Raw genomic sequence first — 15545 nt, 5'->3', positions numbered from 1 at the left:
CTTATCAAAGTGCACTTTTGAGGTCAAATGAAGAGAAATCACTAATAATGCCCCCGTAATCAAAGATTCGGGGCTATATAGTTTTACCCTCTCCGTCCGTCCGTCCGTCTGTCTGTTTGTCCCCAAACTTGAACCTCATAACTTTTGAGTGGGTGGGGCTATGGCTATAATAATAGTATTTCACAGGTATACATATATTGTTCATTTTTCACCTGTGTCTGTGAATAGCTACAGTACCCGTAAGACCTAAAACCAATTCAAATATCCAGTGTAAATACAGCGAACATACGAGGGGTAATCAAAAAGTTTGATTTGTTTACACCATAGAAATGATTTAAACGAGACAGTTGATATCCTTGATTTATCAACTTGTTGGCCATTAGCTTACCTTGATTTAAAAATTGTCCGTACGCAGAACATGCTCTCGTGTATTAAATCAACTGGGAGACGCAGGTGATATGAAAAGCGTATTGCTACATGAGCAAAACGACTGTTTTCCTTGTTTTAATTAATGCTATACGTTTTTGTTGTCTCGTGAGTCGGATGGGCTTTACTATCTTAATAGTTAAATATTGTTGGAGAAATAAAACATTTTTTTAATAAGACAATAAGAAACATTTCTTATTTTTGATTTCTGAGATTATTTTTAAAAAAGTTTAGACATTTAAAATTGAAGTAACGTTAGCAGTATAAATAGTTCGGTTTCCAATCATGCAGTCTTTGTCTGGGTCCACAAAAAGGTTATTGTAATGTTTCTTTCATAGTTTCGCAGGTTTTCATTTTTGAAACAACAAACAATTGACCATAGAAACCTAGTTATATGCAGTATTAAAACAAATATGCTTCATTTAAAATAACGGTGAATTCTTCTTAAAAGTCGCTTATGTATCAGCTTGCTCACAACTTTACAGAAATTTTTAGAGTTTTGAAAAAACTAAGAGGGATAGCAATCTGTAAATACGTATATACTTCATCTAAACAGAAATATCAAAATATAACGTGATAAACTGTTCTTTAGCACATGGACAGCATCGCTGGATTAAATTCAATCAGGGGAAAGAACTAAAGGGACAGAGAAATATTAAATCAATACAAGTCTCATTTAGCAACAAGAAAAGAGCACTAGAGTATTAAGGATGCAACATCTCTCTAAAACACGAGACTCCATGGAGTCAGAATCGCTCACATGGCGGACGATGACGGACATAAGTTCATTTGGTCCTCTGGGCCAGGGATCAGAGCTAAAAAAGGGAAAATACTAGGAAAATTTTATCCATGTCTAACATTTTCTTTTGATCCCTCACCTATAGCAAATGAACTGTGTATAGCCAGGTGCAAATGGATTCACTTTGGAACATTTTCTTCCTGTTCATATGACATTTTTTGATACACTGTAAAAAAAAAGCTTTTGAAAAATAATTCTATAATTGTTACCTAAGACATGCCAACAGGTCACTGCTTTCCCACATCTTGGATTTTCCATTCCTCATTTCAATTGTCACTACATACGAGAATGACCTAACCAGCAGACGACACCATTGTTAGACATCCTTAACAAACAGAAAGCGGTACACTGTCACTTTGACAAAGCCAAGACGTTGTTTCTCATCTCTAAAAAGTTTCATAGCGAAATTTAAAATTTTCAAGTAGGTATCCCGATAAAGTTTTACATTAATAGTTTGTTAAGCTGGGCATAAATTGGCAGCAATATCAAATGGTTGAACCCGTGTTTGGGATTAAAACACGGCATTTCAGCACAAGGGAGTGTTCACCTTTAAGAAAAAGAACACGGAAATCTAGCGTTGCAAAAAAACCTTTTAAATTTGGATTTGCTGCAAAAGGTACTTAGACATTGACTTTTGATCGATCACAAGGAGGTACGAAATGTGCATATTTATAATGAAGCAGGTGGAAGAACTCCAAATCCCGGCTTTCTTTACACGATCCCGCGTGGTGAAGTGGTCTTTGAGTGATCTCTTAATAAATTGTTATCGTCATTTGTAAACTGTTTCGCTTTACTTTACAAGTTTAATAAATAAAGGACAACGGCATGTTTTAGGGTTTGATACAAGACCAAGTTGAATTTAATAAGTCCCAAGAAAAATTTCACTTGCACTCGTTACATATATCAAGACTTCTCAAAGTTCATTATAATGAAATCTGCTTATCAAAGTGCGTCAGACGAAGTTATTGAGAAAACAATTAAGTTTCGAAGTATATGTATACATATATGTATATACTACATGTACTACTCCCCTATTCCTTTATCTCAATGTTGGAATCATTGTACCTATGCTTACATTATCAGTGTTTTGTGATTTCGGAACTCCACACAAAGTGGAGATCCGAAATCACTAAACCTAGCTTAACATTGTGAGGAGGTAACAAGTCATGATTTGCCCCCCTCCTCCTCCAATCCGAGATTTCTCCGACTCTAATCCCCACTTTTTATATTGTTACATGTTAAGGAGAGAGTCTCGTCAGTCCCCTGCATATGACACCTTTTTTTCTAGAATGCTAAATCTAATTATCAAAGACAAATATTATATAATTGTTTTTTTTAACTCAAGTGCTTGTTAAAACACCATAAGTTAGAAATGAGAATGTTATTCCGTTTTCATATTGAATGTTCTAACTGCCTTTTGGCATTTAAATTGGAGAGAAAATATAAACACATATACGCATCAGCTTAATAATAAATACAAAATCGATAAAGGTATTCATAATACGACTAGGATCATGGCGCTTGTTTATCATGAGGTATGTATTGTGTGCAATAAAGAAAAGGCAAATTTGATGTATCTTTATTAATTTATTAAGTGCATTGATTGATTTTACTGTTTAGAGATAAAAACATTGCATGTGCCTATTTTTATAACAGCATTAAAAATCAGAGTACATGTGCTGTCATAAACGAGTTTTGTTTACAAACATACACCTAACAACAAATTATAAAATACTGAATTGATAATTACATATACTGAAACGTACTTGGTGTATTTAAAAAATTGATGGAGTTGAAACTAGATCTACTTTGAAATGAGAATTTGTAAATGAACATAATTTCAAATTTTCAGGGGACAGTCAAACCTGCAGGTGGAAACCACGACCCCGAGCAGGCATCCAATCGTCTGCATAAAGCCATACGGGGGCTCGGTAAGGGTGGCCCAAAGCAGCCTTGACATGTAGTATTCATGAGGGCCAATTTGATTTTTACTGTCATTAACTACATAGTAATAACCAATTCTAACATACAAATATAGCCATTTCATGGTTGATCTATAGATATAACGACTTCAAAGAAAAGCATACCGACCGAGTACAAAGTGCGAGGTCGACATACTTTTATATATCTGTGGATTGACCGAATGAAAGGGCTACACTTGTTGTTTTTACAGAGAAAGACAAAACAAAATTTAAAAAAATAAAGACAAGTTCACTGGGATAAATTGAAGCAACTTAGAATGAAGTGGAAGTAACTATTGTCAATTGATATATTATCTAAATGTCGAATTGACGGCTACAGCAAGTGTTTTTTCTTCTCAGGTGCAAGTTTTTAAATAAAATTCTGCTTCGTATGAATGCTAGTCTGCTAAAAAATGGGGCTCAAATGGTACCCATGGAAATTCCAACAGACTTTTGGAAGACCTATAATCTTCAAAAACTACAAAGATATTGTCAGTCAGAAACTCAAGCATCTTTTTAAATTCCACATCTGAATATTTGTGTGTACGATCAGAATGTTTTTAAGGACTTGTGCGACGTACTTATACACTGATTTTTCAAGATACTATTGTTTGCAGCTGACTGTAAAGTTTCACGTTACGTCACGATCTAGTTGACAGCTGCACTCAAGGTAAATTGTACACGCCTCCTAACCGTAAGCTTTACGACTGGAACTTTCTTCTTATCCCTGATTGGTTGCTCGTGCAACAGACTATTTCCGTATCAATGTTGATAATTTGAGTTGACCAATCACGTGAATTGTTTACGCTGGGTGCATCTGACGAAAAAAGATCGTGACGAAACGTGAAACTTGACAGTTAGCTGCAAACAATAGTATTCGTAATTTAAAGTCATAGTGATTAACAGTTTGTAGACAAAAAATCTGCATGCATTACCAGGGGTTTTAAAGAAAAATCAAATGATAAAAGTCATTGTATTTTCAATGAAGTTATTAAAGATATTGATGAACGTCGTATTTCTTAAAATTTGATTTGAAAATATAACAATGGTTTCATAGAAGTCCATCAAATATTAAAATTTTAAAGCAGAAATAGAGGCAAATGAAACTTAAAAAATTGTTGTCTGTGCCCTTAAACAAAATAGATCTGAAATGACCAGTTAAAAGATAAGTATATTTAAGAGTTCTAATTTTATTTCAAAAGCATCTGTGATGCCTTAACTTATTTATCAATGAGAATAGCTGTATAGAGTGCTGAGGAGTTGTACAAAACCAAGTTTATCAAAGTTCATGCTTCTCCCAAACCGCTGTAATACTTTATACATAATTTATACATTGGCTCACGGCTAGACAAAACATTCCTATTTGGATCTCTGATGAGATTTTGAAATGTATTAAAAAGGGCTTGCAATGCAAACTTATTTCTACATCATAGCTTTAATTTGGGTCAAAATGACCTAGTTCTTTATAAAGTTTCTTATTTCTTTCAGGAACTGATGAAAAGGTGATCATTGATGTTTTAGCTGGACACATAAACTACGAACGACAAGAAATCAAAAAGATGTACAAAACAATGTTTGGAAAGGTATTCTACGTAATATGTAATTGATATTTCATTTAAAAAATCTTTAAATTATTTACTTATTATATAACTTGGAGAGATAAAAAATAAATTTTCAAGATAAGAATATAAAACGATGAATTATCAGTAGTTAAGAAATAAAAACTCAAAATTTCTTCTAAAAATGTCTTTTAAAAAAAATTCTTTTGTTATTAGCATAATATTCTACTACAGATCAGAGATACATCAATAAAATCAAATTGACGATGCTCTTAAATTAGGCGCCTACATGTATGATTTTTAGGACTTGGTGGAGGACTTAAAGGGTGACCTCAGTGGTCATTTTGAGAAGCTGTGTCTATACCTTTTGATGCCAAGTAGAATGTTTGATGCTTGGTGCCTGTACCAGGCAATGGAGGTAAGGGGACAGAACTCAGTAGCTATGTCTATACCTTTTGATGCCAAGTAGAATGTTTGATGCTTGGTGCCTGTACCAGGCAATGGAGGTAAGGGGACAGAACTCAGTAGTTGTGTCTATACCTGCTGTGCCCATTTGACTGTATGATGCTTGGTGTTTGTACCAAACAATGGAGGTAAGGGGACAGAACTCAGTAGCTGTGTCTATACCTGCTGTGCCCAGTTGACTGATGGTTGGTGTTTGTACCAGGTAATGGAGGTAAGGGGACAGACCTCAGTAGCTGTGTCTATATCTGCTGTGCCCAGTTGACTAATGGTTGGTGTTTGTACCAGGCAATGGAGGTAAGGAGAAACTGTCTATACCCTATAACTGCTGATGCCTACCCATGGCAAAATGGAAGGCAGTTATTTAGCAGTTTCTTAACCTTCTCTGCACCTCTTAAAGCATGTTGGTCCCACAATAGAGCTCTGAGCAAAATAGGCAGTTTTCTAAGCCTTAACAGTTGTTGGGCAGTTTTGCACAGTTTGTTAGCAGTTCATGAGCAGTTATTTTGGTAAGATTTTTTCAGGACTGCCCATGGAAAAATGAACTGCCTATTTAAGCAGTAATTGAGCAGTACTTCAGCAGTTTTATGAGTTTCTAGCAGTTTTCAAGCAGTTTCAGGCATTTTGATTTTTAAAGTTGTTCCATAACTGCCAATGCCTGCGGAGTTAATATTTTTTTTCAATAGCAGTTTTCTAAACAGTAAGCAGTTTCTTTAGCAGTGTGTTTTAGCTTTAACCCTACTGGGGGGAAAGAACATTTTTTGTTAGCAGTATGTAAACAGTTTTCTTAGCCGTAAATATTCGATTTGATTGGAATCAATTGAAAGAGAAATTCTAATGTTGGGCTCAATGATCAATAAATATACACAACAGGAACCAACAAAGGCTTAGATTAATTGAAATGATGCAGACATTAAGTATCTGGTAGGAACACTTAATTTTATATATGTTTTTAAACAAGAAAGGTAATTAACAATATTTGTACTGCTTGAATCATATTTCAACTCTCTCATATCTTATAATATTTAAAGGGCACCTTTTAAGAATCACTGGCTCAATTCCATTTAACTTATCAAAGAGAAGCAAAATCTTTCATATAACCTCAACTAATGTTTTAGAGAAACAAATGTGCCTTTTTCATCTATATTGATAATGAAATTGTCATTGTAGCCTACAAGTACATGGATTAATAATTTCTACAGGATGGATTGTTTTAACATTTGTAGTATTATGAGTTATATAAATTAACGTTTAAAATCGATGTTTAAATTAATGTTTAAAATTGGCCCAATTAATGGATTATATTTTCTGTTAAAAATTTCAGGAATTATGTACATGTACATGCATGTCTTCAAAATGAGATTGCTTTACAGATAGTTTATTATCAATACATATTAAGCAGTTGTCCAACAATTAACTAAGCAGTTCAAAAACAGTACAAATGTATAGCTTAACAGTTTAGAAGCAGTACAAAATAACTGCTTACGAACTGCCTATGAACTGCTAACGAACTGCACAAAAACGGTTAAGGCTTAGAAAACTGCTTATTCTCTTCAAAGCTTTATTGTGGGTCCAAGATACCATAAGCAGTGCAGAGAAGGTTAAGAAAATGCTTATAAAGTACATGTACTAAAATGGTTTAACTGTTTAGGTTAAGAAACTGGTAAATAACTGCCTTCCATTTTGCCATGGGTGGTCGCTCCCTTATATATATAATTGTTTAGGTACTGCTTATTAAACTGTAAATCTACTGTTAGTTACCTGTTAGACAACTGCTTAATATGTACTGATAATATTAACTACACTGTAGCTGTGAAGCAATCTCATTTTGAGGACAATTGCATATTTCCTGAAATTCCTGTGATTTTTAGCAGAAATACAATCCATTAATTGGGCCAATTTTAAACATACAATTTATATCGTGTAATTACATATATCTCATAATACTGCAAATGTTCAAACATAAATCAACATTCTGAAAATTAATTAATCCGCGTACCTCTTAGCTACTGATAATTCTAAAATCAAAATAGATAAAAAGGTACATTTTTTCTAAAACATTAGTTGCAGTTAAATAAAAAAGATTTTGCTTATTTTATTAAATGGAATTGTGTCCGTGGTTCTGAAAAGGTGCACCAGAAATATAGTATGAGATGTACCATTGAAATAAGATTCAAGCAGTAAAATAATTACCTCTCTTATTTATGAAATTTTAAAAAATATATAGTGTACCTACCAGTTATTGTATGTCTGCATCATAATTTTAATTAATCTAAACCTTGTGGCCAACAGGTCCCTTTTCATGGCTATTTCCCTTTTTCCAACTGCACAACATGGCAGCCAAAATTCAATTTTGATGGTCAGTTGTTTAGTCCCTGTTGTATATATTTATTGATCATTGAGCCCAATTAACATTAGAATTTCTCTTGATCCCAATCAAATCGAATATTTAGTGCTAAGAAAACTGCTTACATACTGCAAACAAAATGTTCTTTACCTCAGTATGGGTAAAACTAAAACATACTGCTAAGGAAACAGCGCATTGCTTAGAAAGTTACTATTGAAAACTGTTTACTCCCCAGGCATTAGCAGTTATGAAACAGCAGAAAAAAATCGAACTACATTAAACTGCACGAGAACTGCCTGAAATTCATAAAACTGCTGTTCATTTTTCCATGGGTAGTAGACTGTTTGATGCCTGGTGTGTGTACCAGACAATGGGGGTAAGGGGACAGAACTCAATAGCTATGTCTATATATACATGTTGATGCTAAGTAGACTGTTTGATGCCTACAATGTACTTATAGAATTTAAGCAATACTTTAAAGTAACCTGAATGCTGTATAAAAAGATAATGTTAATTTCTGCAAGAGCAATATAATCTATTACCACAAGTAATGCTAAGTAAATTTTCTATCAAGTTGGGCTTCTACATTTAATTGAATTTCTCTTATCCAGGGCTTAGGGACTGATGAAGAAAGACTTATAGAAATTCTGTGTACGAAAACAAATAGTGAAATCCAAGACATTAAAGAGGAATATCAAACTTGTAAGTATCGACTATATGTGTTTCATTTTTTTATGTTCACTAATAGTTGACAAAATCACCAGGTACTTAGCCTGTTGTAAAGCTGGGAGTTGATTGGAGGGGGTATCATCTTATCAGCTTTACTGATCCAACTGTCTTTTAAGACTTTTAAAACTGAATGAAGTAAGATTGCTTCAAAATTTCCAGTTTTCAAAAGATCATTACAAGATGATGTAAGGAAAGACACAAGTGGCAATTTTCAGCACATTCTAATTAGCCTACTACAAGGGAACAGGAGCGAAGACCAAGAGATGGATGACAAAAAGGTCCAAAAAGACGCCAGGGATTTATTTGAGGTATCTAACTAATTTCTATCAAAAAAGGAATTCTCTCTTTGTTTTAAAATATAGTGGAAAAGTTTGCTTTTTGAATTAGGTTACTTACACCTGAAAAAGTTTTAAAACACTATTCTTCTAGCAGGGGCATATCACTTGCATTGTCTTTGAAAATTTGAGTTATCCCTCTTAATCTGATGTGAACTTAATACTGTCAGTAAAATTAATGACTGCTTTCTTTTCATTCATTTAAATAGATAGAATTATACGAGCAGGATAATTTTAAAACAATATTCTAGTCTTCCAAGCAATATTACTTACAGGCAGGTGAGAACAGAGTGGGGACCCATACGTCTGTCTTTAACAGCATCCTTGCCTCTCGCAGTCCCCCTCACCTCCAGGCCGTGTTTGAGCAGTACAGAAGGATCAGCCAGCAGGACATAGAGGGCGCCATCCGATCCGAGACCAGTGGAAATCTGTGCAAGGCTTTCCTGGCTATTGGTATTGTAGATATCATTATGATATCGCTTAACTTTACAAGGCTAAACTTTTAGGTTAAAGAAAAATGAATTTCGTTTGTTGCATCTTTTTTATAGGGTATGATTTCGTGGTTGAAGAAGAGACGCGATATTGTTAATATTTTCACATTTCAGAACATGGTTCATAGGTTCTCTTCATAATTCAAATTGCAGAATCCTCAGGAAAAATTAATGGATTTTGTGATTTTTTTACATAAAATTTTGTAGATTTCACAGAAATGTATTTCTGTCATTATATTCAATATCGAAAAATGAATGTATATTATTCCGCTTTTATTTACAGTAAAGTGTATAAAAGACCCAACAGAATACTATGCAGAATGTATCCATAAATGTATTAAAGGACTGGGAACAAATGATGAAAGACTCATGGAATTAATTGTCTCCCATTCTGAGGTATGGAGGCAGTATTAAGGACAGATGATACAAACAATTTTTTTTTCTTTGAAGGAAACTTAATATCATGTCACAAGTTTAGAGAAGTGGATAATTCTTAGAATTTTCTCTCCTAAGAACTGGAAAATGAAATAGACTTGGAAAATATTACTCATATTTCAATATAATTTGAAATATGGACGAACCACACTCATAAAGGTTTACAAATGGAAACAAATTTCAGAATATGTTATCTTGGTGCTAAAAGAATAATATAATCTTAAGAGATATATACCAAGCCAGGTGAATTTTATTTGGAAAGGCAAGATGGTAAAAATCAGCCCATATAATGATGCTGATTTTTTGTCATTTCGTTTTTTCTCACAAAATTCATCTGGCTTGGTATATTTTTCTAAAGTTTATATTACACTTTTAGCATCAAGGTAACATATTCTGAAATTTATTTTCACCCGTAAACCTTTACTGAGTGTGATTTGTCTATATTTGTTTTTTTATTGAAATATTAGTAATATTTTCCAAGTCTATTCCCTTTTCCAGTTTTTAGGAGAAAAAATAATTCTAAGTATTATCCACTTTTCTAAACTTGTGACATGATATTAAGTCTCCTCCAAAGAAAAAAATTGTTTGTATCATCTGTCCTTAAGTAAAATCAGATGCACATTCATAACATAAATTTGCAAAAAAATATTTGATTTTAATTCATTTTATAAATATAGTCTTATAGATTCCATTATGTGGTTTGTTTTTCAGATTGACTTGAAAGATATTGGGGATGCATACTTAAAGAAGTATGGAGAGAGTCTGCCTCTGGCAATAAAGGGGGATACAAGTGGAGACTACGGCAAACTGCTTGTGAGACTTGCCACACCCCAGTGATTCACCCAGAAACATCACTATTGCTCCAGTCAAAAGAATAGCAGCATGTGTATTTGCTGTGCCTTGTTTAGGGTACAGGGAATTCATCAACAAGTGATAATGTGATCTTGGTACACATAAAGTTACGTGAATTCTAAGACCATTGCATATTTTTCAGCTATGTGAAGGAAACAGTTATCAAAAGCCCTATCACATACACTGTGGAAATAAGTGGCAGAATTGCAGATATCAAGCTTATCCTGTTCTTTCTCGTGAAAAGGGAATAAAGTGTTAGTATACATATTCCAGACTTTACTGTTTCTTATACTTTTGATCACTTAGCTTAATAAAAACACTTAATACATCTGTTTTATTGTTTTGTTTTTAATTACATGCATATAAAACATTAAATCTTGATCTTTGCTTCGTGATAAATGTTAACATAACTGACATCAATCTGGAAATTAATGGTCAAATCCATCCACATGGATGTAATAATTAAATAAAATGTTAATTAAATATAATAATTTATCAGAAGGAGACCTCTGATCAATACATAGGGTTCATTGCAGGTGTGATCAGACAACAATGGATGCTTGCTCCTCCTAGACACACGATCTCTCCTTGTGTTTTCATTATTAAACTTAAGACAATATTAGAAGCATGCTTAAATTTGACAGTACTCTTAGTGCTGTTAAATCTGAATTATGTATTTAATATGTATATTTATAGATGCATAATTTCTGTGAATGATCAGTATTATCTTAACTTCTTTTTAGGGACATAGGGAACATACCTTCCCTACTGATAATTTTTTTCATGATATTCTAATTTTAAATTCATAGTACCAATACATGTAAAATGCGTTACCAGGGGGTTTTAAAAGATATCAAATGATAAATTTTCTTGTATAACTCAAAGAAAAGTATACAAAATATTTAAACTTAAATTCCTATTTTCTTCATCAAAATTTGTTTAAGAAGAGGTGTACAACACCGTATATAGAAATTAAAAGAATTGCTCACACATCATTCATATTGTGGAATTCTTCAACTCCAGGGAGTCATAGTTTGAACAAACTTGAATCTACACTACCTGAAGATGCTTCCATATTAGTTTTCTGACCCTGTGGTTCTTGAGAAGATTTTTTTAAAACATGCCACAGATTTTTCACTATTTCTTTAATTATGTCCTCTTGGAAAATTGCATGGCCCTAATTAATTTGTACAAACTTGAATATCCTTCACCCAAGAATGCTTTGTGGCAATTTGGTTGAAAATGGCCAAGTGGTTCTGGAGAAGAAGTTAAAAATGTGAAAAGTTAACAGACGGACAGACAGACGGACTACAGACAAATTGCGATCATTCACTTTTGCTTTTAGCTCAGGTGAGCTAAAAATGATAAACTTTGTTTGAATACTAGCAGGCTTAGAGACTATAATTTTGGCTGAACTGTGGCATATGAAAATGTCTCCTTTTCTCTTCTTAAAACTACAGAACAATAATTTTTTCATAATTTTGAATGATAAAAGAGTCTTAAATAAATTTTCTGAAGAGCTGAAATTAATAAGTATGGACTGGATTTTTAAAATATATCAAATAAAAAGATTTTCTTAAAGTTCAATATTGCTAGCTTTTGAAAGCTTACTTTATGAGAACAGATTTAAGCAAAATATCAATAAAAAGCGATTTCTCTCTCTAACTTAACGATCAGCACAGTGTAATGTAGTGACATGAGATAATATTTTTTATGTCTAAAGTTTTTCTCATTTTTCCCTTATGTAACTTATTTACTTACTTTACTTCAAAAGAAAGCAATTAGAGCATCAAATTCCTTTTTTGTTCACATTATGTAAATGTTGATGAATGCTTTTATTAAATTAATTTGATTGGTGCTTCTCAATCAGAAAAACAAGTCCTAAAATATCTAATGAAATACTAGTATGTCGGTATACCTTTCATTGAACAAAAAGTTTTACCAAGCACAAGGGCTTTTTTTGCAGATTTGCATTTTTTTTTTCAGCTGATACACAACCAAACTGCTTCTATTTCTTTATTAGCTTCCATCTTGAAAATGTTTCTTAAAGATTTTAACAGCCCTAAATCTGTGAGAAATGGCGTTCGTTGTTTCTTCCGGCATCTCAGCATAAGTTTGTGTGAACCCCTCCGGCTGGAAGCAACGATCCCAAGCTTCCCATCCAAAATCATTCAATCCCCTGGGTTTAACAATTTTTCCTGGTGCTTTTCCACAAAATAATTTCACTTCAGAGTCTTTTTCACCTGAGCTGTAGGCTAAAATACACATGGCTGTTGCTGATTTATCCTCAAAACCATGTAAAATTTTATGTAGACCTGAAACAACAATTAAGATTGATAAGGTTAAATGTACAAGAACCAGTGGAATATTCAATATTTTAAAAAAAGTATAATTTGTCATTTTTCACCCTCTCCTCCCAATAAATAATGATAATCAAAAAAAAATAAATAACAAGAAGTCTGTGAGCGAATGCTCAATAGTAATATCCCCGCCCTGATATGAATATATCATGTTGATATACACAAGATCAGGTACAAGCAGATCACGGATAAAAGTGTGTGCTAAAATTTCAAGCATTTGTAATGAGTAGTTGCTGAGAAAACTGTGATGAAAATTTGTTTTGTATGGTACCGACAGATGCACTGATAAACAAGCAGTTGACATTGCATTTGAACAAAAAAAGATGAACCCCACCATAATTAAACCATGTCTCAGCAAAGTTTGTGCTAAAATTACGAGCATCTGAAATGAGAAGTTGCAGAAAAACATTATGGTTATGTATGATACGAATAGACGCATAGATAAACAGGAAGTTGACATAGGATTGGAACAAAAATGTCTCCCACCATATGAAATCTCTCTGCAAAGAATATGCTGACATTTCAAGTGTCTGTGATCAGTAGTTGCCGAGAAAATTGCAACCAAAAATTTAATACGGACAGACAGACAGCTAGACAGACAGCCAAATGGACAGACACAGAGGAGTTAAACAGTATATTCCCCTCTCCTTCGGAGCAGGGGTATAAATTCACAGATGGGGTATAAATATCAACAACATATATGATTTAAAAAGAATTTCTGCGTGTAAATCTGCAGGGAATTGAAAAGGAGAACTCATGGTTTAATTTAAGATGCAGTAATATTTTACCTTCTGGTTTTAGTTTCTTGAGGAACCACTTAATGTAAGGACCTGGGAGACCACCCAAAGCATTGAAACAGAGACTGGTGTCATCTGTCACCACCGGACACTTGAGCTGTTCTGCAGCCAGCTTACACTTCTCCCTTGCAACTTCCTCTGGCTCTCCTTGAAATTCTGGCAAATCAATATCTGCATTGGTTATCTAAAAATTGTAATACATGTACCTGTTTAATTATCAACTTAATCACAACATTGATTTCGTACACAAGGATGTCGAAAAAGTTGAATGATATAATCACCTTGTAAGGAAAATCCTCTCCCAGTATTTGCATAAATTCTTTTAATTTGCTTTTATTACCAGTGCATAGAACAATTTCTTTTATTTCCTTCTGTTTGTTTGCTTGAAACATCATTAATCTTTTCCTGAAGTTAAAGAAATTCAATTGAAATTGTTATCCGTGCACTGCTATTTCTAAGTTAGCTCAACTAGCTTTGAACAGTTCTATGGACGATTTTGACCATACCTCACAGTGATCAGGTATATTGTGGCCCCACCTTGGCCCTAAGGAATTATGATAAAATTCAACTTAAATCTTCAAGCACAGGAAATCATAGATTAGAGCTCACCTCCACAAATGTTGGCTTTACGTCAAGCAAAGTCCAACACTAGATTAATGATACAGACCAAAAACCAAAAAAGTACAAATCAGCCGTAGGGTAGGGTGGTACATTAAATTCAAAATTTTGACGGTCTTGTCACTCCACTATAGCGTGAGAGAAATTGACCATTTAAAACGAATTTAGGGTTTCATAATGTCAACAGGACAGACTGACCTAGATCTATTAGACAGGAATGGACTGACCAAGGTTAAATTCATGGGGTAGCACAATAAACATAAGGTTGTCTTTCGGTTACCTGAGAAAAATATGGGCCTTACTATTGAATATTTCTAAAAATATCTCTGTGAAAATAAAATTTTTGAGTGGGAGCGAGTTTGAATAGGGCAGTGGATGACCTTCAAAGAAACAAATTATATTTTAAATTCTTATCAAAGAGTTACGAACGCTATTAAACGTGATGTGCACTTCATTGCGGAACTAATAGAGTTACGCAGTAAAGAATTTGAAAACAATGACAATCTATTTCTACGTTTAATGACGTTCCTAACTCTTTGACAAGATTCTTAAATACAATTTGTTTCTTTGAAGACCATCCATCGTCCGATTCAAACTCGCTCCCACTCAAAAATTGTATTTTTCATTTTATACAAATACATGGCTTATTCTTAAGTTACCTGAGAAAATTATGGGCCTTACTATTGAATATCTCTTTAAAATATGATGAAAATTATCATTTTGATTCAAGAAATCAATTTTTTGACATGAACAAATAGCAAGTAATACACAGTCATCTTGGTAAGCACATATTTTATAAATAGGCACAAGTTACTATAAAATGACAAAAAAAAAAAAAAAAACATTATCTACCCATACGTGTGAAATGGAAAAAATGGGGTCACAGAGCATTGCCAAAATTGAGATACATTCTAATTTTCACTTTAAAGTATCTATAGCCACACCTCTAATAAATGGAGCTGAAACAAAGTAAAATTTACCTGTTTAAAGTCTTTCTGCATTACTTAAGATGCTAAAGAGTATATAAGGTTGTGTAATATATCCTTCTGTTAAATAAGATCAGTTCCTAAATACAAATGGACTTGATTAAAAGAAGTCAAAAAACCATGACGTTGGTGGACGTAAAGGAGCAGCAAGTAGCGATAAAATTTTGCTTTGCATTCGGGAAACTTCTTTAACAAACTTAATAAATTCTGTTTAAACCAGGAAATGTATGAAAAAATAAGCCATGTGTTTGCATAAAATGGAAAATACATGTACAATTTTTGAGTAAGAGCGAGTTTGAATCGGACGGTGGATGGTCTCCAAAGAAACAAATTATATTTTAAAAATCTTATCAAAGAGTTAGGAACGTCATTAAACGTAGAAATAGAT

At 33.3% G+C, this 15545-nt stretch overlaps 2 protein-coding genes across 2 annotated transcripts in view; one reads left to right on the top strand and one right to left on the bottom strand.

Moving 5' to 3' along the window:
- Positions 1 to 2721: 2721 nt before the first annotated feature.
- Positions 2722 to 10726, top strand: LOC134255256 (annexin A4-like). Its single transcript, XM_062737771.1, has 9 exons — positions 2722 to 2760; positions 3078 to 3156; positions 4675 to 4769; positions 5050 to 5163; positions 8166 to 8256; positions 8443 to 8591; positions 8894 to 9071; positions 9393 to 9505; positions 10256 to 10726. The coding sequence occupies exons 1-9, from the start codon at positions 2740 to 2742 to the stop codon at positions 10379 to 10381; spliced, it is 966 nt and encodes a 321-aa protein (XP_062593755.1). The 5' UTR covers positions 2722 to 2739; the 3' UTR covers positions 10382 to 10726.
- A 1672-nt stretch (positions 10727 to 12398) lies between these two features.
- LOC134255258 (inosine triphosphate pyrophosphatase-like) overlaps positions 12399 to 15545 on the bottom strand; it is a 33491-nt gene continuing 30344 nt past the window's right edge. The window contains exons 2-4 of the mRNA XM_062737773.1: positions 13835 to 13958; positions 13545 to 13737; positions 12399 to 12711 (exon numbers count right to left, since the gene is read on the bottom strand). Coding sequence (XP_062593757.1) covers positions 12416 to 12711; positions 13545 to 13737; positions 13835 to 13948 — 603 coding nt within the window. The 5' untranslated portion in view covers positions 13949 to 13958 and the 3' untranslated portion in view covers positions 12399 to 12415. The remainder of the gene's footprint in view (positions 12712 to 13544; positions 13738 to 13834; positions 13959 to 15545) is intronic.

Source organism: Saccostrea cucullata, unplaced genomic scaffold (assembly GCF_032062105.1).
Source record: "Saccostrea cucullata isolate Sc308-1 unplaced genomic scaffold, CSIRO_AGI_Scuc_v1 ctg127, whole genome shotgun sequence".
NCBI lineage: Eukaryota > Metazoa > Mollusca > Bivalvia > Ostreida > Ostreidae > Saccostrea > Saccostrea cuccullata.
Note: the sequence above shows the minus strand (reverse complement) of the source record. Positions and strands in the feature narration are given on the sequence as shown.

Excerpts from the sequence above, each read along its gene's own strand:
- LOC134255256 (XM_062737771.1), top strand. The coding sequence starts at position 2,740 with ATGGCGCTTGTTTATCATGAG. Across the intron at positions 4,770-5,049 it reads ACAAAACAATGTTTGGAAAG|GACTTGGTGGAGGACTTAAA; the intron begins GTATTCTACGTA and ends TATGATTTTTAG. Across the intron at positions 9,506-10,255 it reads TAATTGTCTCCCATTCTGAG|ATTGACTTGAAAGATATTGG; the intron begins GTATGGAGGCAG and ends TTTGTTTTTCAG.